Here is a 25,325-nt window from a genome sequence, read left to right as displayed (position 1 = left end):
TTTCATAAATTTGTTCGATCTACACTATTTTTTAAGTTTTAAATTTTATAATTAAAGATATAGCTAAAACAAAAATTTGTAGTACTAAAACCATATCTCTCGATACTATTTGAAGGTGGGCTCTAATTTGATTGTTTAGAGTTTATACAAACCACACCCATCTAGTTTCATTATATTTTTTTGCAATCTATCTTGCTTGTTCAAGTTTTTCAATATTAATAAGAATGGATTGGTCATTTTTAATATATTTTTCGGCACGTATAATATGCTCCCACATAAATATATGGACACAGTTAGCATGCGGCCAAGCCCGTACATGTAGAAATGCGGGCTTGGCAATAAATATATTTTTTAAATATAATTTGATCCTAATTTTTAGAGAATATATAATATTTAATGTGGAGATCATGAATAAAAAAAAAAATTGAATACTATAAATAATATTTATATTAAAAAAACATTTGGACTGTTAGTTACAATTGTTTTTAGATGAACCACCAATTTGCGTCCAAGGTGGATACTTTATACCTCCGGACCGTACATTGTACAAATGAGGTCCAGCCCGCATGAAACAATTGTTCCTAAGTACATTATTATACATATACTCTCTTGGCCATAAGCCTACATGGGAAAAAATTTTCAATCTGAAAATTTAGGAATCACCTAAGAATCATTAGAGCATTATTCTCAAAACAAAAAGATTTAAATTTGTGGTTTTCGAATACTTAAATCTCACCCTCAAAAAATTGGATGGTCGTTGTGTGATATTCAAACCTTTTTTTTTAGTGCATAGAGATGCAATTAGGAAATTATATTATTGATATTAATATATGGGTTGAAGAGGTTATATTCCTAAAATTTGGCATCCTATAATTAGTCCTTAGAATAAGATTGCCCAAGGGAGTAAATGGACAGTATACTCCCATGAAAACATAAAATATTTAAACTATTTTTTTAAAGAAAAAGTTTATATAAAAATTAGAGCCTATCTAAAAAATTTCACTAGAAAATATTATCTTGATGCCTAAATATCCTCAAATTGATCATCTCGACATCAAGCATGCGAAAAAAATGGATTTCAAGTTTTGTCTTATAATGCATTTTTTTTACTGTCAACTTTCAAGATTTTCAAGTTTTTATAGATCTGCTTGATCTGCACTATTTTTTAAACTTTGAATTATATAATTAGAGATGAAAATATATTTAAGGCTATCACAAAGATTTCTAGCACTGAGATCATATTTTTCGATACTATTTGAAGATGTGCTTTACTTTGATTGTTTAGAGCCTTTGCCTTATACAAACCAAACGCTATTCAATGTTCCAAAAAAACAGGCCCTCACCTAGATGGCAGCCTAAGTAGGCCATGGGGGCTTGGGCACATCACCATGCTTAGGGTGCCCTCCTGAGCATTGTGTGCTTAGGCACCTAGTATTGGGGAGACGCCCAAGGGCGAAAATGCCCCTTAGGGAGAGGCATTTTTGTACTTTTCCACCCCTAAAAAGGGGGCAAAGGGGGGTCAGCTTCTATGTAATGTAAATCCTTTTTTTTTTACATATTAGAGTGCAAAAGAAAACAAGAAAAATCACATTTTTTGTATTCATTTTAGATTTGATCAGTTAATTAAAAGTTTTGAAAAATTGATCAAAACATCTTCCTTTTAATTTGAATTGATTTTCTAGATTCTTGAAGCTTATGAGAAGGTTTTTAAAAAGTGTTTGAGATTGAGAAACATTCATACACTCTTCGAGTCTTCAAGAGTATATTTCTTTTCCTTCTTTTCTTCGCCTTCTTTTATCTGTATGGACAATGGAGTATAGAATGTAGACTGGAATGGTAATCATGGTAATTTTATGGAGTGTAATCATGGTAATTTTATGGAGTGCATAGACTATGGACCACGTGTCATATCATTATGTGTACGAATTAATAAGAAGTATTCTATATGGTGTTTGGGTTGGGCTTTGGACCATCGGGTGTGCATTAATTAGCTTATAATTCGTGAATTGTGGCTTATGTGTCTGCGACTATATCATTATTAAATTTTCCTTGTTATTGTGTCAATACTCTACTCAGCACTAATTGTCTAGTCTAGTGGTGGTTAAGTGTTGAATTTGAATGTTGGATCATTTTTTTTTTTTAATGTGTTAAACCGACCCCAATTAGTCGAGAAAAGATTATGATGATGATAAATTTTTTTAATGTATTAATTGTCCAAATCTCAAATACTTTGATTGTCTTTAGAATTTGGATTGATTGAACATAAAAAATGTATTAAAAATGCCTCAATATACATTTTTATATACAAATTGGACCTAACATTTGGGCAGAGGTGGCCGTCCACTGCAATGCCCCCGACTACTTAGGCACCGCCCAATGTTTTTTGAAACATTAATGCTAATATTAAATGAGATGATTTAAAATAAAACTTATACCTCAAATAAATAAATAAAATTTACCACAAAAAGGAAAGTCTACCCGCTGATCTCCCCCAATTCTGCGAGTGTAGCCGTGAAGGAATGATTCATCGCCGGGATCTAATTTTCAAAAGAGATGGTGGAGATGTATTACACCATCATATACACCATGCAACTCATCTGGTGTGAGCTCGTTAGCCTTTTTCGTGTTTCCATCTTTGAATTTGAATGCCGTATGCGAATAACGTGCCCTATATTTACCATAACACTGCCTGGTTGGGAAAAAGTTTTCCCATCTCAAAATCTCATCGTGAGTAATAAAATAAATTCAAAAGATTTTCGTCTTTGTACACATTTTATTTACGGGCAAGCTTTCGATGCTTCTCGATCGCATAATACTTCCCCCTATTCAACCGTCCATTTCTCAATAGACGGCTCAAATAACCCCAACCACAATGTCACATCTCTACATTATCTTATTTTTAAATTTTTCTACAAATTATTTTCAATAAAATACAATGACCAAAATATCCTTAAAAGCTTTGTAAAATATTTTGGTCATTTTATTTTATCCAAAAATTATTTCAAATAGCTTTTTAGATACACCCATCGAGAGGATGGCACATACCAAATTTCATTTTTATACAACTTGTAAAAATAAAACTAAAAATAAAATACTCTTGAGCATCGAATCTAGATCAAACGGTCAGTGGTTCACTTGATCTACATTGAACGGCTGGTTGGGTGGGAAATATGTAACTTCTATGATATAGGGAGAGTATAGAAACGTTTCCCTTTATTTATAGTCAACATGATACCACGTTCAAACACGAGTTGTTTCCTTTTTTTTTTTTTTTTTTTTCTTTTTTTTATATGTTAACAATAGAAGGTGGAAAGTTACGTTGTTGGACTACATGAAATGAAAATGCCATTTCAAATCGAACAGCAAGGGGAAAATTTTCGGAGACTTCTTGCGGAGCTGATAAAACAACCCCAGCCATCCCATTCCATCATGTGTGATGAATGGCGGAAGCCAATATGGTGTACCATGTCTTCCACCACTACTATGATACCTCCATGCTTGAGGAGCATATGTTCTTCCTTCTCTAAGTACTACAGAAACACCATACTACTACATGGCGACATCCTTCATGCATCGCACATGATGGATGGCAGACTTTCCTACCAGTGCCTGCACCGTCTCTATGGTGTATCACATAACATATACACCATGGTGCATAGTGTACTCAACGGATCAAGCATTGTAGATCATCCATAAAAAAACATAATACTCCAGAGCAGGTATCATACACAAACCTGATCTCCAATGCCGGATCCCTACTGTGAATGAGGAAGATGATCTGTGGCTACATTTCACAGAATTAAAGAATCATGAAACCATCCATTAACCCACACATAATGGATGTTTGGATGATCACTATATAAGCACACAAGTCAACAGGCATATCATAAGATTACATTGAAAGAGGCCCAAAATTCAATAAACGCAAGAAGATTACCAAATACCAATAGCTAGTTAAAGTGGAAGCAAAAAAACAAGAGTAAAGCAGGGGAACACGATATTGAGTTAGAAAGGGCCACGTCAGAGATGCATTCAGCTGTTTAACCTGAAAGTGAAACAAAAGTAGGGGCTTATCTTCTGAGAGGGCCAAATTCAGCCGTCAAACCACACGCAAACCTCAACTGACAAGGGGATCCAGGCCTACCAATTGCTCTTTCATGTGCTCGGAGCAGCTCCTTCTGTCACCACTTTCGCACCTGGAGCAGCTGTTTCAGTCTTTTGAGCACCTTGTTCTTGCTCTTCTACAACAAAGCGAGGTGCAGGGAATTAATACCATAGAAATTTAGTGGGATTAAGAGCGAGAGAGATGGTGAGAGACCCAAATGTGTTTTTAGAAAGTGTGGAGTGTGGGTGATAGAGGGGGGTGGGGGGGTTGTTGAAAGATATGCGTGTGACCCAAAGTGTGGGGGAGGGAGAGAGGGGTGGGGGGTGTTTTGCAAGATACTTCGGTATGTGCACACGAGAAAGAGAGCTTCAAGATTAAATTTCAGTGTGATTCAATGAAACAGACAATGTAATTCTATTGTTTCACAAAAGTGGATGTACCTTCATCATCGCTATCATCAAGCTCGTCACCCATGCCTCCACCCATACCACCCAAGCCTCCCATTTCACCCAAGCCTCCCATTCCACCTAAGCCTTCCATACCACCCAAGCCTCCCATACCACCTAAGCCTTCCATACCACCCAAGCCTCCCATACCACCTAAGCCTTCCATACCACCCATGCCTCCCATACCACCAAATTTCTGGAGGAGAGAAAGGGAAAATGTTTACTCCAACATGAAGAAGATAAGGGCAATAAAAGAAAAGACTTCCTCAAATATTTCATACCGAGAAATCCATCCCTCCAAAGTCCATATCAGGAGCAACAGCTAATAACAAAACAAAAAATGTAAATCAGTAACTTAAAAGCTTGGATGAAACAAAACAGCATATAAAAAATCAGTCTATATCTCCAAAACTTGGAGATAAAATTGACTATGAATTTCCTACAAACAAGTAGCTCAGTCAAATTTAGATCAACATACCAGTGTCATCTTCATCTTCATCTACCCATTTGTCCCAATCAACTTTGAGGTAGTGTGGTGTCTTCTCATCACCACGTAATAGCTTCTTCCACCAGCCCTCCTCGGCTTTCTCCACAATGCAGAATATGTTCCTTACACCAACATTTATCTTGCTCTCCTGAAACATAATGAAACCAAGATGGTGAACCTAAATAATAAAGCATATTTTCACTAGAAAGAGAACTTAAGGCAAATGCGCTCACATTCTCTACCCAAAAAGAATTAAAAAAAAAAAGGGAAGGAGAATAAGAGTGGACAAACTACTAATGAATGAAGCCTACCTCTGCATTTACTTTTCCAAAAAGATCAAGCTTGAGTTCGTAAGGGTTACCATCCGTCCCAGCATTAGCAGAGAATGTAAAAATCCCCTCAGGGTCAAGATTTGTCTTCACATTTTTGGCATCAGGCAGTGACACCGTGATGTAAACTTTGTCCAACCTCTGTGCCCACTTAACCTCAGGATGACGACTGCAGATTTTTCAAAACAATAAACAAAGTTTGTTTTAATTTTTTACCAGAACGGGTATTAAAAATACACTCATGGCTGTACACAAGACATAAGCAAAATCGAGCACACAAATCACAGGAGTGCATTAGGAGAGCGAAAGAACCAATCTTTGACTGTATTTAACTAACATATAAATATTATTCTTACAAGTTTTCTTCTTTCTGTTTTTTTGAAAATGGGCACTAGGCAGAGCTGTTCAGGGTGGTGTTGCCACTTGACATCCAGAGTTCCATTCTCAGCAGGTCTCCAGTTAACATTAAAAAAACATTTGATGCACTATTTTCAATAAGATGTTACTTATCCCAAAAAACTAACAGAAAATACAAACTCATTGAAAACTGCCGTCAAAAATTCCAATGTGCAAGCCATCAAATGCAGGAAACAAACTATCATCATTTTTCTTTAAACATATGGCCCGTATTTTCTTTACCACAATGAGAATATCTCAATGCTTCAATGTCCTAGATTAATTTGGAGGCACAAGAAGTGTGTAGTAAGCATGGTGAGACCATAACCTAACCACAATGAGAATATCTCAATGCACTTTGGAGGCACAAGAAGTGCGTAGTAAGCATGGTGAGACCATAACCTAACCATTTTAAATACATCCAAGGAATATAACTTTTAACATCCTCAGAATTAACAAAACACACTTCAACAAAACATGGTGAACCTGCAGTTTTTTTTGGAGTAGCCACCATTCCTCCCAAAGTTAAAGAATATCAGTAAGCTAACATACTTGAAAATTCCTGCATATCCTATACAAACAGAGCACATGCCGCAATTTTTACCTGATGCAAATTACATGAGGTACCTCATTAATCATACCAATGTATCATTTACCAATAACAACTTCAAAAATTAGGAAACATCTGATGGACAGCATATATCCATAAATCCAAGCTGTTGTACGGTTTGTACCTTCCCATTAGAAAGTACAAGATATGAGTTAATAGCTTTTATCTCGATTCCCAATAAATTATTTATTTCAGTAAAAATCTAAGACACCGATTGATTTTCAGAACTTCAAATAAGGTAAAGAAATGCATCAAGCAAAGTTTGGAGTGAAGAACTACACACATTTGAGATTTTCAGAACTTATATGGCACTACTTTTACATAAGTTTGGAGTGAACAAGTCAGCATTTTGGGTCTAACTCATAATTGCAATCGCCTCTTATGGAGGACCCAAGAGACTTTTCAATATTTGAGATTGGTGTTTAAAAAATTGCCTATAGAAAAAGGGCCATAACCCAATGCTGGTCCTGCCTAAGCAGGGTCCCAAGTGGGGTGGGCTGGAAACGGTCCTAACCTTTGGCTTATGCACAAAGTGGCCGCTCATAGGACTCGAACCCGCGCTCTTGCGCTGGCTAACCGAGCCTTTTACCGTCAAACCAAGTGACAGCCCCTTGTTTAAAGAATTGACTATCTGGAACAAAAATCGGCTATCCAGATCAGGAATAGCCGGTTCTCTATCAAAATCAATATTTTATCATGCGTGCATATAATATGTTGTAATAAAGAAAATAGCATCAAATAGCCGGGCGGCTGGGGTGGTTGTAATGAATAAAATAGCATCAAATTTCTTAATTGGCTATTATGTACTCGCATTTTACAAGAGGTTTGATGTTGAACCTCCACAGCGCCACTTTTTTAAAATGCCTCGGTCTTGATTTAGGCATATGACAAATATAATATTTAAACATAGAACTAACTAAGCTTTAGTAGCTTAGTTGGTTATCATATCCAATTCTCCTATTAAAGATTCAGAGCGTGAACCTAAACGATGCTTTTAAAACAAGCTCCTTTTTTAGAAGCCTTCTTTGAAGCTTAAAATAAATAAATAAAATAGTGGGGGGAATAAGAACCTCCCAACCTTGCGCTTCTAATGTGCAAAGTCTAGCCAACATAATGTTGAAGGACTTGTGGCCATTTTCTAACAAATATAAAGTACATACTCTATTAGTTGTTCTTATTTTTATTTTTATATTATGGATTGTCGATCCAGATAATCTTGATCGCCCATTGGGCCAATCCAGATTGAAATCGATGAGTGGGCAATCCATCCCAAAAACATTGTTTAACAATGTTAAACAATTTCTAAAACATTGTTCAACATTGAAAAGGCTAGTCACTTGTCAATAGGCCACAACACTCCAGTTCAAGAAAGAGGATGAACATTGAATAGACCTTGAGGACAGCTTGAGAAATGGATGTCGGTTGGTAGAAAGTATTATACTACGTTTTGAGAAGTATAATGCCGAAATCATGTTTACTAAAAATACCCAACATTAATTTCTAAGACGCTTCAAGGTACAACTAGCAAGCCTCAGTGGCATCAGGCACAACTCTAGTGGGTGACAAGAGAAAAAACCAACATGACTTGCAATAACTCTGCTCTCGGAGGAGAGAGGCAGCTCATATCATAAAAATTGGAGATAGGAGACCAAGGAAGCATGATTTAACAGTTGCGCCCAATGTTCTAAAAAACGGATGCCAACCCACCAATCCCAATCTGGATTGGCCAAATCGGCAATTTGGATCAGCTATTTGGGAAATAAATTGAAAAACAAATAATAAAGTATATAATTTATATTTATCAAAAATTTGTCAAAGGTGCTTCAATGTAATTTGGCTAGACTTTGCACTTTAGAAGCGCAAGGTCAAACCTCCCCACTATTTTATTTATTTCCTAACCTTCAAAAAAGGCTCCTAAACAAGAGTTATTTAAAAGAACACTACTAGCTAGCCTTCAAACCCTAAATCTTTAGATAACTGGACATGATAACCAACTAAGCTACTCATAGGTTAATGTCCTTTAACTAAATATTATATTTAATATATGCCTGAATCAAAATTAAAGAGCTTTAAAAAAAGTGGCATTGGAGAGGTTCGAATGTCATGCCTCTCGTAAAATACGACTACATGGTACTAATGAAGGCATTGGATGTTTTTTGCTCTATTACAACATTATATACATATCTTATAGAATTGTTGATTCCGAGTTAGAACTGGCATTGTCACCAATGAATCCCAAATCGGATCGGCAATTTTTTAAACATTGGTTGCAACAAACTGGTGGAACCTCATACTTCAATTTCTTTAAGGTTTCCATCCAAATGTATTGACATAGTAAGGGTATGGTCCATGGTTGGTATATTTGAACCGTTAAGGGAGTGGACACCTCTATGAGGGAAACCTATCTATGTGACACTAGGCCGACATCTTTAATATTTGTTAAGAGAAGCCAATTTTCCAATTTTGAAAGGACAGCTGGCAGTGGCCGAAATTAAATGTCACGGGCCATAGTGATGCTTGAACCGGCTGTTTTTCAGGCCATAATCATGCACAACATGATTACCAGGCCACTATCTCAAGACACATATATAGAGATACATAGAAAGCTTGGCCCTCTATGAGAAGCTTATATCTTTATATATCAACTAAGTAGAAGGTCAATCGCTCATATGTCTCAAACCACGAGCTTCGGACACAGCTTGGTCCGTCACCAAGTTGACTTCATGTATAAGACTTGACTGATGCTCTACAGAAATTAGCAAAAATTGTAGAGGGATACATGGATATAACCTGAGTAGACTGGGTCTGGTCTTAAGTTAACACAATAAACTTCAAACAATGGGATAGAAGTAACACTAGTGCAAGGAATACTTCTCTTCAATGACCAAATAATTCAAGGGAGGCCTTGAAGTGACAAATACTCCCCCGAGTGCAGACATGTCTCGGTGTAAGAAGCTTTGAGCACCAGCCTCAAAACATGGCAAACATGTACCGGACATAGACAAGAGTCAGTTTATACATCAGTCAGGTGAACCTCTCTCGACTACATGGATATAAACTCAGGATATAATATAAAAAGCATGAGGTATTGGAATAATCTACCTCTTTTTTTTTTGAAACGGGGAGTGATCTGCCTCATTTTAACGTTACTCTAAAACATCTTATCACTACTCCTAGATTAGAGGCTATAACCTACCAACTGAAAAAAAAAAATCATGGTACCGCTATGAAGGGATCTGCTTCTCCCTTCATTACCATTCATAACATCACAGATACTAAACATGAGCTTATGTAACTTTTAAGCAAAATGATGTGCATTAAAAAGTTCAGTTTGTAACTCCCATGTAGCTTCTGATCATGTCTCCAGCGGTAACATAATTCTCTTGACTATGCATAAGATACAACTCAAATGCTCCAAATCCTAGTACAGATGATTTCTTGAATATATCACAATGTTTGAATAAATAAAGCATTGCATACCAAATATAAACATGTGAACATGATGGAGGACCAACACACAGAGTATAAAGTGAGCTGAAACAGTAAAGTTACTAGCTAACCACGGTTATTGCCTTGTCAATGCAAGAGAAGCATCTCCTACCAATTCATGATTTACCATCAAGTCACCAACAAATATCCTATTCACAATCAATATGACTCTAAAATGAATGCAGGATTTAATCAATTACTAAGGCCCATAACGTTTAAGGCATAAAGTAACGCAGCAATTGAACTATATGCTATATGCAGATTTCTTGCTATGGACAGTGCACCAAAAAGGGGCGAATGAAATAGCAATGGTCATCAGATATTACAACCACTTGTTCACTGCTTAGTCCCGAAATATAAAAACAGAGATTGCTAATTCCCTACCACTCAACAATTAAAGAGGCTTGTCCTCAAATAAGAGATGCTGACAATAATAGTTGAGGGGGTCACATAAATTTTAAAATCAGAAATCACAGATGAGCACTATTGCATTATATAAAATAGGACAATGGAACACATGGTTGAGAAATCTGATAAGTGAAAAAAATAATAATAACAATAATAAAAGTATATCATGTAGACTGTGCAATGGCACTAAGGACCTAATATGTCCACAGAAACACACTAATACACATGTACAAGTGCATCCAATTACTGCGCTAAAATAAACACAAACTCGCATGTAACACCTTCTAATAGGAAGGTGCCAAAGATAAGTCTAATATCACCAAAAGATTATTCCAAAGATAAGTCTAATATCACCAAAACGCTAATATCACCAAAAGATTATTCCAAAGATAAGTCTAATATCACCAAAAGATTATTCCAAAGATAAGTCAGAGAGAGAGAGGGAAGAAGAAGAAGAAAAGCAGGTGACAGTTTTCTCTCAATAAATATATGGTTTAAGCCCCAACACTCACGGAAATGGACGCAACATTCCTTTGTCATCTTTATCTTTACCATACGTGTAACATTTTTGCTCATCTATTAACCCTAAAAGAATGTAACTGCGCTTTCAGTAACTGTATTCCATCTCTTCTAAACACATTCAAGCACACGAGGAACCCTGATTTATAGCTTGAAAAACCAGCTATGCTGAATGAATTGATGCTTAGCTTTAATGTAAAGTCTAAAATTATGAACATCTATGAAAAAAGCTAATAAGATCCTATTCGTAGAACTTTGGGAATTGATACAAGAAAAAAATGATAAGTGGTGGACATGGCTTACAAGTATCAAATTTTTATAGAGAATGTAGTAGCAAGACGAAGAAAAACAAGAGAGAGAGTAGACCTCATCTTGCAGAGACTGTGACGGCGCTACACCAAAACCCTAGAAAATCGCAGAACCAGAACCCGAACCCTAAAAAATAACGCAGGAGCGTTTTTAACAGCGAATACAACTCCACTCCGCTACTTGAAATAATGACCGAGTCATTACTTTATAGAACCGGGTATAAAAGGAAACGTACCCCGGACGTCTTCCTAAATGACGAATAGATGCCCATTTTGGCGGTGGGGTTTTTTAAGCGGGATTGTATATAGTGAAACCATTTACCTTTCTCAACGAGAGGCCGGGAGAAGTTTATACAGACCTAGGGCTCTAAACAGGCAAATTAACGCACGCCTCAAAAATATCGTCACAAAAGGTTGCCTCAAAAATTTCGTTTGATGCTCAAATATTCTCAAATTGAGCATCTGTTTTGATGCTCAAATATCTTCAAATTGATCATCTTGACATCAAGATGCATGGATTTGAGGAAAAAAAATTGAATTTTAAGTTTTAGAAATAGTGCATCTTGTAACATATTTTTTTACCGTCGATTTTCAAAATTTTCATAAATCTGCTCGATCTACTCTATTTTTTAAGCTTTAAATTTTATACTTAAAGATGAAAATATATTTTAAATCTATCACAAAGATTTCCGGTATTGAAATCACATTTCTCGATACTATTTGAAGGTGTGTTTTACTTTGATTGTTCAAAGCCTCCTCGGCTATATACAAACCGCACCATTACTTATAACCATTCGATGTAAAATATGATGGAAAATTGTTTAATGCAGCGAACCTCTACATATGGTGTAACGCATCCTTCTTAAAGATTGGACATAAGTAGGTGTTCCATCTAAAAACAATGGAAACTAACGGTCCAAATATTTTCTTACTAAATTTGTTATTTCTAGTGTTTTAAATTTATTTATTTATTCATATTCAGGATCTCGATGTTAAAGATTACATGTCTTTAAAAATTAAGTCCTAAAATCCATCTCCAAAATATATTTATTAAGGGGCCTACATTTCTACATATGTGGGCTTGGCCACATAAAAACCGGGTCCAAATCTGATAGCTTGAGAATGTCAAAGAAATAAATTGAACTTTAAGTTTGGACTACGGCATAAATATAACTACTCAAATTTCACATCCAATAGTCAAGATTAATTGTGAACACCTTATACCAAATATAATAGTCTCGTTACTTACGTTTCCTTTACAAGCATTTGCATAAGAAATATTTTCTTGTTACTATATACTAGTAATATGCAAGTGCATTGCACGTGATATTTAATATTTTATTACTGAAATATATTTATTTTTTAAAAAAAATCAATAAAACATGGTCTTAAAGAGAGATAATTTAATGCATTTATCGTCACAATTGAATGTTTTATTAATTAATAATACATGTGATACTAATTAACGCATGTCCATTTGACATAGAATTAAAATAATAAATATGATTTAAATGAACAATTTAAATTATATAAATAAAACTAATAGGTAAATTTATCCATAGTCTTCCTAGTGCTAATATCTAATATATTAATTTAAGACATTAGGTCCTATTAATATTTATATCTAACATATCAATCCATTAAATCATACTCAAAAAGCATTAACCTTATCATAAACAAAAGAATGACAATAATTTATATATATATTGATCAATACCTCATTTCAAGAACAAGAAAGGGGAGAGAGATTTCAGAAAAAATGAACTGTGACAAATAAAGAAAAGTGAGTGAGCGAGATACTTAGGGGTAAGAGGTGAGAATAACACAATTTTTTTCCCTTGACTCACATGTTTTCTATTAAGAATAGACAGGGGAAAAAGTTACTTAAGACGGATAAATTATCATAAATAAATATATATATGTTTTTTATTGGGTCGAGGGCTTTTTGTTGCGCATGGAAAATAATGACTTGAATGTGAGAGAGATAAATTATGATTAATAAAAAATGCATGCTTATTAATGAGGGATGTGGATTTTCAATAGGTCGTGTCTTTTCTATTGCATTAACTTAAGAAGTATAAAAACTATTTAAAGAGCATCAAAGGAATAAATAATTTAGATATTCTATTTGTTATAAAAAAAATATACTAAATTCAACCAAAAGATTTTCAATATTATTTTAAACAAAAAAAATCAAGAGGGACATAATGCAAATTAAAAATAGTAAGAAAAAATTAGAGGAGATGGGATCACATATCACTTATAAATAATTTTTAACAATTCAAAATTCATGATTAGAAAATAAAATATATTAAAGTATCTGAAAAAACAAAAAAGTAAATTTTTTATATGTTGGATCACATTAAAAAAATATAATATTGTCATTAAAAACACTAATATAATGTTAAAATAGTCATAAGTAAATTTAAAATATAAAAATTATAGTTAAAATATGCAAAGGTCAAATTTGAGATATAAACAAAATTACTATTTTATTTTGTTTATATTATTAATATAAATATTAATATTGACATTAAAATAAAATATTAAATTAATAATATTATTATTATTTTATTTTTATCTTATAAGGAAAGACCCATTGATCGTGAGTACTAAAGAAAGGATTATTTTTCTTTTTTATTCTCATATTAAATGATAAATCGACTTTGTTTTTATCTCAAATTTGCCCTTTAACTTTGTTTCATAATAAAGAGTTCAAAATAGGCGATAATACGCTAAGAAAATAGCCAGATAAAGCTATTATTATCGTCAAAAAACTAATGTAATATTAGAATATTCATAAAAAACTAAAATATAATAAAGTGTAGTTAAAATTATAAAGGGTGAAATTGATATAGAAGCAAATTTGATATAATCTAACATAATAATCAAGAAGGAAAGAAAAAATCATTTTTTCATTAACATTTAAGATTCATGGACTTTACCTTATATGATAAAAACAACTTATAAAATAAATATTAAAATATTGCTTCTTAATAGAGGCATAATATAACTGAAAAATAGTAAGAGAAAGTGAGAAGATACAATAACATAAGAGAAAGGTTTCTATACTTCCCCTACAGCATAAAAGAACTATCCTCCCCCTAGCATCCAGCTGTCCAATTTTGATCAAGAGAGTCACTCTTAAATCCGACATCTTAAGATATTTTATTTATACAAATTGTATTAATATGAAATTTGGTATGTGTCATCTTCTCAATGGTGTCCACCTATAAAAAATAATTAAAAAAAATTGATAAAATATAATGACCAAAATACCCCTTGAATTTTGTAGGGGTATTTGGTCATCTTATTATATTTGAAAAAAACATTTATACATCTTTCACTAGTGCGAGTTTAATAGAGGATTGGACATCCAAAATTTGGTGTCAAAATAGTTTATAAAACTAAAAAAAAATAGTGTAGAGACGTGACATTGTGATTGGGGTAATCTTAGCCCTCCATTCAGGGTAGATGGTTGGATAAGTGGAAGTATATAAGTTCTATGATGTAGACGAAGCATAGAAAGCTTGCCCATAACATAAATGTATAAGCTCTAGGCACTCAAAACAAAATAAAATAATAATAATAATATAAATAATAAGTAATAATAAATATTATTTTATTACCACGTTGAAGTTTATAATAAAAAAGTATAACTACTCAAGAATATAAGTACTTAGTTTTTTCAATCTAATTGAGTTTCACGACGTGTAAGAGTGATATCAAACCACTTATTTTCTATAGGTAAAAAAATCATATTACAATTTGAAAATATACTACATAGAGATAGAGACAGACATCGTACCTTCTACTTTTCTATTGGAAAAATATTTCGAGCTAAAACATTATTGTGAGAGGTAAATAAATAAATAAATTTGAAAGACAGATAAACACATTGTTTTCACATACGATAAGGTGGGACGTGATAGGCTTTTAGGCTAGGGTGTGAGGGTTTATAGTGAGAAATGATGGAAGAGTTTTGTCCTAAAAATATATTTTAGAATGGAGAGATTGAGAGACAAATTAAAGGAGAAAAAGATGAATGAAATAGGGGCGATACTATGGGAGATATATAAGATGGGAGCGATCACATAGAGGTATTAATTGTAATTAATTGCAAGTAGTGTAAATTAGAGATAAAATAAAATAAAAGTAGCACATAAAAAAAGAGATAACGTGGTAGGGAGAAAAAAATAATAGGTTTATTTATTTATGTTGGTTAGAGTTGTCAAATTGAAAAACATTAATTACAATTACTACAAAATGTAAAAAAAATAAAGAGAGAAAAACCATGAGAGGGAGAAAGTTATGCTAAATGGAAGGAAAAATTATGCACATATTCGTTATAGTTTTCGTTATTACAAAACTACCAAATAGTTTCTATTATTACCTATCTGTCCGTTTTTTTTATGTCATAATGAACAATTTAAAAAAATATAATTATACCATTTTTTAGTTGAAATTTTAATTTTCTGTCATTCAATAACCGAAATTTTATTTATCCGTTTTTTCCCTTTAAATTCTTCTGTACGTCTCTTTATACCTCAAACCGAAATGATAATTCTACCATTTTTCAGTTGAAATTTTAATTTTCAATTCAATAACCGAAATTTTATTTCTCAATCTTTTCCTTTTAAATTCTTTCGTATGTCTATTTATACCTTAAACCGAAATTTTATTTATCCGTCTTTTCCCTTTAAATTATTTCGTACATCTCGTTATGCGTTACATAGGCCAGGTTTAAACTATTCCCTATCAACCCTTCCTTATGTTTATCCATTATCTCTATCATAACTAATCTACCGTGACCGTCTTTCAATTGATTTGTAACGGGGAATAGAGAGAATGGATAAACATAAGGAAGAGTTTATAACTTAGAGAGAATGGATAAATATAGGGACGATACCTGGGTTTAAACACTTCCCTATGTTTATGCATTCTCTTTAATCTACCATATGTTTATCCATTCTCTCCACTAATCTACTGTGGCCATCTTTCAATTTATGTCTTGATTAGATAGAATCGATAAATGTTGTTAAGAATTTAATGTAATGTATAGATATAATGGATAAAGATGGGAAAGTCAATTTATAACTAGATTAGAGAGAATCGATAAACATTGGTAGGAGTTTAATGTAATGTATAGATGGAATGGATAAAGATAGGGAAGAGTTTAAACTACCCAAAATGTGGATAGAAAGAGAATGGATAAATATTGGGAAAAGGGTATAGAGCGAGAATTCGGTTATTAAAAAATTGAATTTTAAAAAAAATTGATTAGTGGATAGGGAGAGAATACGTTAAAAAATTGAATTTTTTTAAAAAAATTGATTAGTTGATAGAGAGAGAATACACAGACGACCTATGAAAGAGAAAAAAAATTAGGTTATTGAATAACCGAAATTTTAAAATTTTGAATTATTCAACAAACGAATATTTTGAATTTTATGTTTTTCAAAAACTAAAATTGTTCTGATTTTGGTGGTTGAACAATTGAAAATATATGGAATTCGGTTGTTGAAAAAGGGTAAAATTGAATTTTTTTTAAAAAATCGTTATGACATGAATAATAATGGAAATTATATGGTAGTTTTGTAATAACGCAAACTATAATGAATATGTATGTAATTTTCTTTAAATAAAAAGTAGAGAAATTTTAGAAAATATGAGGGGAGAGATAGAATAATATAGATTATATAAGAAAAAAACCTTTTAGAGTGAGAGATTTTAATAAAATAAATAGGAGAGATATTTTATGAAAGAGGGAGAGAGAAATAGAAACAGTAGATAATGAAATTGTAAACGAAATAAATAAGGGAGAGATGAGAGATTATAGGGAAATAAATGGGAGAGAGATTTTAGGAAAGATGAGAGAGAGATAGAAACGGTAGAGAGGGAAACGATAGATGACATAAATAAGATAGAGATAAGAGAGATAATTTTAAAAAGATAAAAGAATTTTTTAATATGAGAATGACACGTGGCACAAAAACAAAAGGGTCATTCTCTCACTTAATATATAATAACTAGTCACGTAGGTGATATTTAATATTAATCACTTAAATATATTTATAATTGAAAAATGTTTTGAATAAAATATGGTATTAGATATTATTGAATTTATTCTCATAATTAAAATATTTTCATTAAAATAATTATGATTTCTTAAAATTTATGATAGAAACAAGTAATTCATATATACTATTTGTGATAAAATAAGATTACAGGGGAACTAAAAAATTTTAAATGAAGGAATTTATCTTTCAAAATGAATATTGTGCCAAATAATTACAAATTTGATACAGTATTTTGAAAATATTTAATTAATTCATATCCATTTGGCACAAATTAAAAAAATATTAAATAATTCAAATTGCATTAATAACAGTGATGGCGAGTTTAAGTTATATAAATAATAGTGAGAGGAAAATCAATATAGGGTCTTTCAAATGCCAATATCAAATATAATAGTTCTTTAAAACATAAGGTCTTGCTAATAGCTGCATCCAATAAATTAGGTTATTAAGGCATACTTCAAAAGCATTAACCTTGTTATGAAAAAAAAAAAAATGATATAAACCTATATACATTGGTCAATACCGAATTTCAAAAAGAAAATCCTCAAATCCTTGTACTTATGAGTATAATAATCTTTAATCATTCATGTTTAATGGGGCCTATGGAGATATTTTCCCAAATGTTTATTAGTCATATTAGTAAATTTAATATTTATTTATAAATAGATGTTAGCAACCTACTCTAAAATCATATTAGCAAATATACTATGTACTTATAAACAGATATTACTTTGAAAATTAAGAAGGAAAAATACAAAAATATATTGTATAAATGTGAAAACATGATTATAATTGATTATAATTCAATTTCTAACTTGTTTTTATAATTAATTATATTTTGCCTCTCTCTCTCTCTCTTATAAAGAGAGGGCATATTAAAATAGAATATTTAAGTAATTAAATCAAGGAGAAAAACTAAAGAGAGAGAGAAAAAAAAACACTTCACGGCCTAAGATAACATATTAAGAGAAAAATCTAAAATTTAAAATAGAAAGCATTTGAAATAGAGTAAAATTGCATAGAACCAGAGAGAAAAATCTAAAAATATGGAAGCATTTAAGATGGAGAGAGTACATTTAATTAGATAAAAGTTATAAATTAAATTATTTTTACTTACATTATAATATATATTATTTAATTATCAGTGCGTATTAAAAGAAATAGATATGGAATAATCTATTTCTTTTTATATTTATCAATATATTTATTAAATCTTGCTTTTTCTTTTTTCATAGCAATAGTATATTACTAATTTATATAATTAGTACTTTTATTAAATAATTTTAAAATTTTTATTTTTTGCTTTTTTAAGAGAGCTAAAGAAAATTTTAATTACTAAAATAAATTTTCAATCCGAAGAAACGGCTGGGATTGCTCATGTCAAACTGTCATGTCAAAATACTGTTTGATTTTTAATATTTTTTCCTCAAAATACTTTCAATGAAATTTTGGGTATCCCCCATTCTTATTGGGTCACACCTGGAAAAAAAAAAAAAAAAAAAAAAATTATGATAAAACTAAATGATCAAAATACCCCTACAAATTTTAGGGGTATTATGGTAATTTTTATAATATAAAATATTTTTATTATTTTTATCTTGTGTACCCTTGTTAAATGTGTGCATACCTCAAATTATGCTACAACATGATTTGTAAAATAGAACACGTAAATGAAATACTCAGAGCCATTGGATCAAGATTTGATGCTCAAGAGCAAGCTCCCTCACATTGGAGGGCTGAGAGCAAGGGTCACATATACTTTATATGTGACTTGACTCATATATAAAGCTTTTCTTTCAATTAATTATATAGATAAATATTATTTTTAAATTTTTTTTTTAAAAAAAATAAGAATTATATGACAAAACTTCAAAATAGGGTAAAAATTATACTCGTAACGTGCATTTATAAGTACAAATTGTCTCTCTCTAGAGAGAGAGAGTTTATGAAGAAAAAGATTTGAAAATTAGAACAATTAATAAAATTAAAAAAGAGTAAGAGTGCATTGAAATAGAGAAAAATAGAGAAATCAAAAGACACAAATCTACAATTACATCAAAGATGGGAATCCTACACATAATATCAGCATACAAACTACATATATTATCAACCAATTATCATGATTTGTCAATTTAATAATGGAAACACACAAAATAATAAGAAAACCACAAACATATCCAAATAAAAAAAAAATTATCATAATATAAATTAACTATTAGGGAAATATAAATTAAATGTTAGAGAAATGTAATTGAAAAAAAAATTCTATAGAACATTAAAAATACATATATTATCAAACAATTGTCATGATTTGTCAATTTAATAATAGAAACACAAAAAAAATAAGAAAACCATAAACAAATCTAAATAAATAAAATTTTATCCTACTATAAATTAACTATTAGGGAAATATAAACTAAACATTAGAGAAATGTAAATTAACTAGTAGGGGAATATAAATTAAATATTAGAGAAACATAAAATATTGTATTAAAAATAAAATTCTATAAAACATATTTAATATGACCATCTAGGTTAGTGCCCATGAATGACACTGAAGAAAAAAAAAATTAAAAAAAAATAAAATAACTTCTAAGTTTTCATCTAAAACCCATTTGTCCAACAAAACTAAAATTAACCACATAAAAAATTTAAAGAAACTGAAAATAAAATATTAAAATTTTATTTAAAAATTAAGAACTGATAATATTAATGATTTTAAATATATAGAAAAAAATTCACGTAAGATAGAAAGCTATATGTTTCTATCATACATTCAATCACTCACTAAATAGAAAAATATTTTAATTAAAAATATTTAAATGATCAACCTTGAATCTCAAACGGGAAGCAAGTTTAAGCCAAGCCCTCTAATGGAACTATGAACTCCTTTATCACAAATCTCATACCCTTAGGTTAATTCCCTTAGCAACCTAGTTTGAAAGAGATGAATTATCTTTTGCTACATTCTAAAACTTTTAGCCATAAATTTATAGTTGAGAGATGGGAGAGAGAATAACTTCATTACCTAAACCTTTAGGTTCTTTCACAATGTGGGAGAGAGATATATCAAAGATGAGAGACTGGAACGTGCTTCCTTTTGGAGAGAAATTTTTTCTTAAAATAGAGAGAGATAAATTCTAAGTGGAGCGCGCCCATTTGTGGGATATAAGAGAAAAATATAAGAATTAGATATAAAAGATAAGGTGTAGATATTTTGGGTAGAGACAATCCTTTTTACAGGCTTTGAACAACATTATGGTTTCTTGGGATTTTTTTGGCTTGCCTCTTATTATAAGATTGAATATGAACCATTCATCTTAGTTGACTTGTGGGGTGAGAGATTTGAGTCATTCATTCAATAGATGGCCATCAACATTATGGAATGTGCTACAACATTTATCATCTTTTTCTAAACCATTTTTCCATCAATATGAATTAAATAAAATAATTTCAAATATAATATTGTGCATATCAAAATAATGCACAAGCCTTCTCACGCTTTCTAAAAATTCATTCAAAGCTTCATCAAGCCAATACCTTTAAAAAACACATAACAGCTTGGCCTACACGCCTAAGTCACTTATCACAAAAAATATATAAAGCTTCTAAATGGGTGGGGAGTTCCACCTGTGAGAGGATCTCATGGACCCCACTATATAGGCCATGATGAGCCCATGTGCACAATGGGGCCCATGCAATATTAAAATTAATTATATGTTTTTTTAAAATCCATAAAATCAAATCCGAATATTTAAATCAATCTAAAATCAATATCTCTATTTTTATAAATCTAAATTTGATAAATAAAAAATTTTTTTTGTATAGAACTCTAATTCCTCATATTATTTTATAGTCCCTTATTCCATTTTTCTTTCAAGCTGCATAAGGAAACCCTTAAAGATTTCACCGTAGCCTCTCATCTCTTACCTCATTCTTTTATTGACTTTTATTAACCCCAAAAAATATTTTTATATCATTTCAAACCAAAAACTTTTTTAATGGGTGAAAAGGGAAAAAAAGGTTAAAAAGGTTTTTTGGTTGAAATAATATAGAAAGATTTGTTGTGGCTAATTTTATGGTCAATAGTCAATAAAAGAGGGAGATAAGAAATGAAGGGGTGCGGTAAACCTTTAAGGGTTTATTTATGCCGCTTGAAAGAAAAACGGAATGAGGGTCTACCATGAAATAATATGAAGAATTAGGGTTCTATATGAAATTTTTCTAATAAAATATCCAGAGATCTAGAAAAATTCAAATAATAATTATAAAAATCATATATCATTAAAACAAACACAATTAAATTCATTAGATGGGAAAATGATTCATATGGTATAGGAATTGAATCAACAAAACACTGAGGCACACCACCTTCAACTGTGGACTACGGACCGCGCTTGTTTTATCAAACTGACTCAGTGTTTCTCACGACCCACAGTCCAAACAGGGGCTCATTAGTGTATCACTAAAGTCTGGCCGATGAGCCAAGGGTCACAATCTCAGTATGTGGATTTCAGGTTATCCCTTAATGACGTGCCATGTCACTTAGACTTGATGCGATCACAATTCTTATGATGCATAAGGGTATCTCTCGTACATGCATAAACTTCACCCTGAAAAGTGGTTCACTTTCTCGAAATGGTCTATCATTATGCATATCGTGTGATAGTATATGGTTTAGGCTTTGATCCCCGTATATGAGGGCCACCATCACACACAAGGGTCACACAATCCCTCAGCTTATTCATCAAGGCATACTTCGACCTCATCAAGACCCATTAAAACCCTTATTGGTTAATTTTCTATTCCCAGGTAATATAGGTTTTTCCCAATCGACTGGGCTAAACCGTCAATCATAGTTTCTCAGGTAATATAGGTTTTTCCCAATCGACTGGTCTAAACCGTCAATCACAGTTCGATATCTGCATGCGTCGTTTGTTTAGTATGATCTACGATGCCACACTTCCACTAAGTTCATGTTCCACTATATCATTTCATTTTACAAGCACTGATAAGGCCTTTAATGTCTACATTCACTTGACAAAAATATGGACATGACAACAATCATATGAAGATAGGGGAAATTATCGACTAAAACTACACACCCATTCGAATTCTAGAGACCCTTAAAGCAAGGGAATGACAACAGTCACAAGAAGATGGGGGAAATTATTGACTAAAGATATATACCTATTAAAATATTTGTTCAGCACTTGCTTGCATAACCCACCATAAGAGAGAGAGTGAGAGAGAGCTTGTAGGATGTAAGAGAAGACTACATTTGGGGGGGAGAGAGGGACTTTGTAGGATGTAAGAGGATACTAGATTTTGGAGAGAGAGTGAGTGAGGGGGGAGAGAGAGAGAGTTTGTAGGATGTAAGAGAATACTAGGTTTGGGAGAGAGAGTGAGTGAGGCCAAGTAGGGAGAGCGGCCACGATTTACATAAAGAGAGAGAATAGGGCGGGGGATATGAAGAGAGACTCATAGGAATAAAAATACCAAACTAGAAAGATAAAGAGAAAAATAAAGTTAAGGGGATAATTTGCACGTAAATGTATTGAGAGAGATAATGGATAAAGAAAGAGAGAGTAAATATAGGAGGTGATGGAAACAAATGTGGCTAAGAGAGAGAAATATAATTTTGCATGTAAAACTGTAGATAGAGAAAGACATAAATTTACACGTAAAACCGTAGATAGAGAGATAGATTTACAGTTAAAACTATAATGAGAAAGAGTAGATGAGAGAATAAATGTTTCATAAATAGAAAGGTTGTGATGAATAAGGCAAATAACTAATAGAGAGAGAGAAGGTGGATAACATGGGAGGGAGGGCAAGAAAGAAAGTAAATTAAAATAGATATATAGAGAGAGGGAAAGTAAATTAAAATAGATATAGAGAGATAGGTAATTAATATTAGCATATTTTTGTTATATTGGAAGAGAGGGAGAGTAGAGAATGTGGGATTAAAATAGATATATAGAGAGAAGAAAAGTAAATTAAAATAGATATAGAGAGATAGGTAATTAATATAGCATATTTTTGTTATATTGGAAGAGAGGGAGAGTGGAGAATGTGGGATTAAAATATATATATAGAGAGAGAAAGAAAGTAAATTAAAATAGATATAGAGATATAGGTAATTAATATAGCATATTTTTTAATGTTATATTAGAAGAGAGAGAGAGAGTGGAGAATGTGGGATTAAAATAGATATATAGAGAGAGGGAAAATAAATTAAAATAGATATAGAGAGATAAAATTAAAATAGATATAAAGAGATAGGTAATTAATATAGCATATTTTTTAATGTTATATTGGAAGAGACAGAGAGAGTGGAGAATGTGGGATGGGGAGAGAGAGAGCAAATTAAAATAGAAAGAAGGGGGGAGTTAAATGTAGCATTACATAAAATTATATATGCGATACTCTTTCTAAACAAAATTAAAGGTCAAAATTAAAATTTTAATCGAGAAAGAGAGATTTATTAGGAAATCAAGAAAACAATTTAATAGGATAGGACACGTGGGGATGATAAGGGATGCTCATCTCGTTTAATATATAAATAGATGGGTAGATAGATGTGGTTTGTATAGGGTGCCAAGTATAATCAATTCAATTAAGGCACACTTATAATTTTTGTGTCTGAAATTTCAATGATGTCCTGAAAAAACTACCTCATATCAAATGGTGAAATTTAAAACTCAAAAAATGACCTAGATCAAGAAGGCCTATGAATACATTAAAATTTTGAGATTGAATAGTCTAGATAATGCATTATTTTTGGTATTTCAAAAATCTATTTTTTCTCATACCTATATATATATCTAGGTTGAGATGAACATTAGAGCGTTTTCCACTATAAAAGCCTTTTTTAATGGATTTTTTAAGTGTACATTTTTTCTATAGTTTAATGTTGCAACCTTATACAAACTTTTTCTATATACAAAGTGCTATAACATGGTGATTCTCACGTTATAATATACAAGTGGGCACACCTATAAATTTTGCTGGAAGAAGTAGTTATGGTATACGAAACCTTAGGATGGCGAAAATTAATGTTCAATTCTAATTATAAAATTTAAAATTCCAACAACAATGTGGGTTGAGCAGATATATAAAAACTTTAAAATATTGAAAATAGACTCTCCTGATGAATTGTTGCAAGATGCACCATTTGGGGATTTCATATTCCATTTTGTATTTAAATCCGCACATCCGAAGGGTGAGATGATCAATTTGAAGGTTTTTCAACTTGAAAACATTTTTTTCTACTACATTTTTTAGGTGCAACATACTTCAATAGTATTAGGTGCAACCATATATAAACTTTTTTCTCTCATTTGTCTATAAGTCTCCTAACAATGATCATGAATTTGAAATAATTTAATTTTATAACAATAAAATATAGCATTTAAATATTATTTTATGATTAGTCATCGTCATTCGTTTTGATTCTTCATACATTATTAGACTTGCAAACTTTTTTTTTTTTTTTTTAACGTTAATTGTCAGTAGTGGACCAGTAATTTTTTAAACTGTTAGTAGTTTTTGAAAGGAGTTAGCATTGGTAGAAATAAAAACTAAGGCTTGCAGCTCAGTCACAGGCGGTACTACCACCTTGACCTCAACCCCTTTCTTTAGACTTGCATTGTTTTTTGAGCTACAAAATCATGGATCAAAAGCGAAAATGAATTTAGGGTAAGTTTGTGCGTTTCAATTCCTAAATTCATCTCTAAGATGAATTTTGAAAGGGAACCACATTTGAAAAATAACCTCATTGACAATAAAGGAGCTATCGAGATATTATTGGTGGGAAGATTTCAGTTTTATGGGATATTATCATATTTTTCTTTCTTTATCGAATAACTGTATACTTTTTCATGTAACAGTTTTCTATTAATATCAATAGATATGAATATAATGTATACACAATTTCAAAACATACAAATGTTGAAATTTTACAATAATAGAGCTAACAAAAATTTCAAATATTATATTAGAAATTAAATATAAAAAATCACTGTCCAACTTGATAATAATCTAACATTTTCAACAGTAACTACTTGCAAATTGCTTCATGATTGTCATATTCAAGTGTTTACATATCCGCAAGATCTGTAGTATTTATTGAAACAACTTTCATAA

At 31.5% G+C, this 25,325-nt stretch overlaps 1 protein-coding gene across 2 annotated transcripts; it reads right to left on the bottom strand.

The window, feature by feature from the left end:
- Nucleotides 1-3,799: 3,799 nt before the first annotated feature.
- On the bottom strand, nucleotides 3,800-11,276 carry LOC18430325 (HSP20-like chaperones superfamily protein). Of its 2 annotated transcripts, none has more exons than XM_006840484.4 (7): nucleotides 11,156-11,276; nucleotides 5,350-5,536; nucleotides 5,030-5,186; nucleotides 4,833-4,873; nucleotides 4,546-4,747; nucleotides 4,145-4,241; nucleotides 3,800-4,045 (listed from the first exon to the last, which is right to left on the bottom strand). In XM_006840484.4, the coding sequence occupies exons 1-6, from the start codon at nucleotides 11,158-11,160 to the stop codon at nucleotides 4,156-4,158; spliced, it is 678 nt and encodes a 225-aa protein (XP_006840547.1). In that variant the 5' UTR covers nucleotides 11,161-11,276; the 3' UTR covers nucleotides 3,800-4,045; nucleotides 4,145-4,155. The 2 variants fall into 2 exon arrangements, with proteins under 2 accessions (XP_006840547.1, XP_011621931.1); XM_011623629.3 differs by having other exon boundaries at nucleotides 4,145-4,238.
- Between the last annotated feature and the right edge of the window lie 14,049 nt (nucleotides 11,277-25,325).

The sequence above is a fragment of the Amborella trichopoda genome, chromosome 2, assembly GCF_054954075.1.
Source record: "Amborella trichopoda isolate Santa Cruz 75 chromosome 2, AtrichopodaSantaCruz75HAP2 v2.0, whole genome shotgun sequence".
NCBI lineage: Eukaryota > Viridiplantae > Streptophyta > Magnoliopsida > Amborellales > Amborellaceae > Amborella > Amborella trichopoda.
This window is presented reverse-complemented; position numbering and strand designations above follow the sequence as displayed.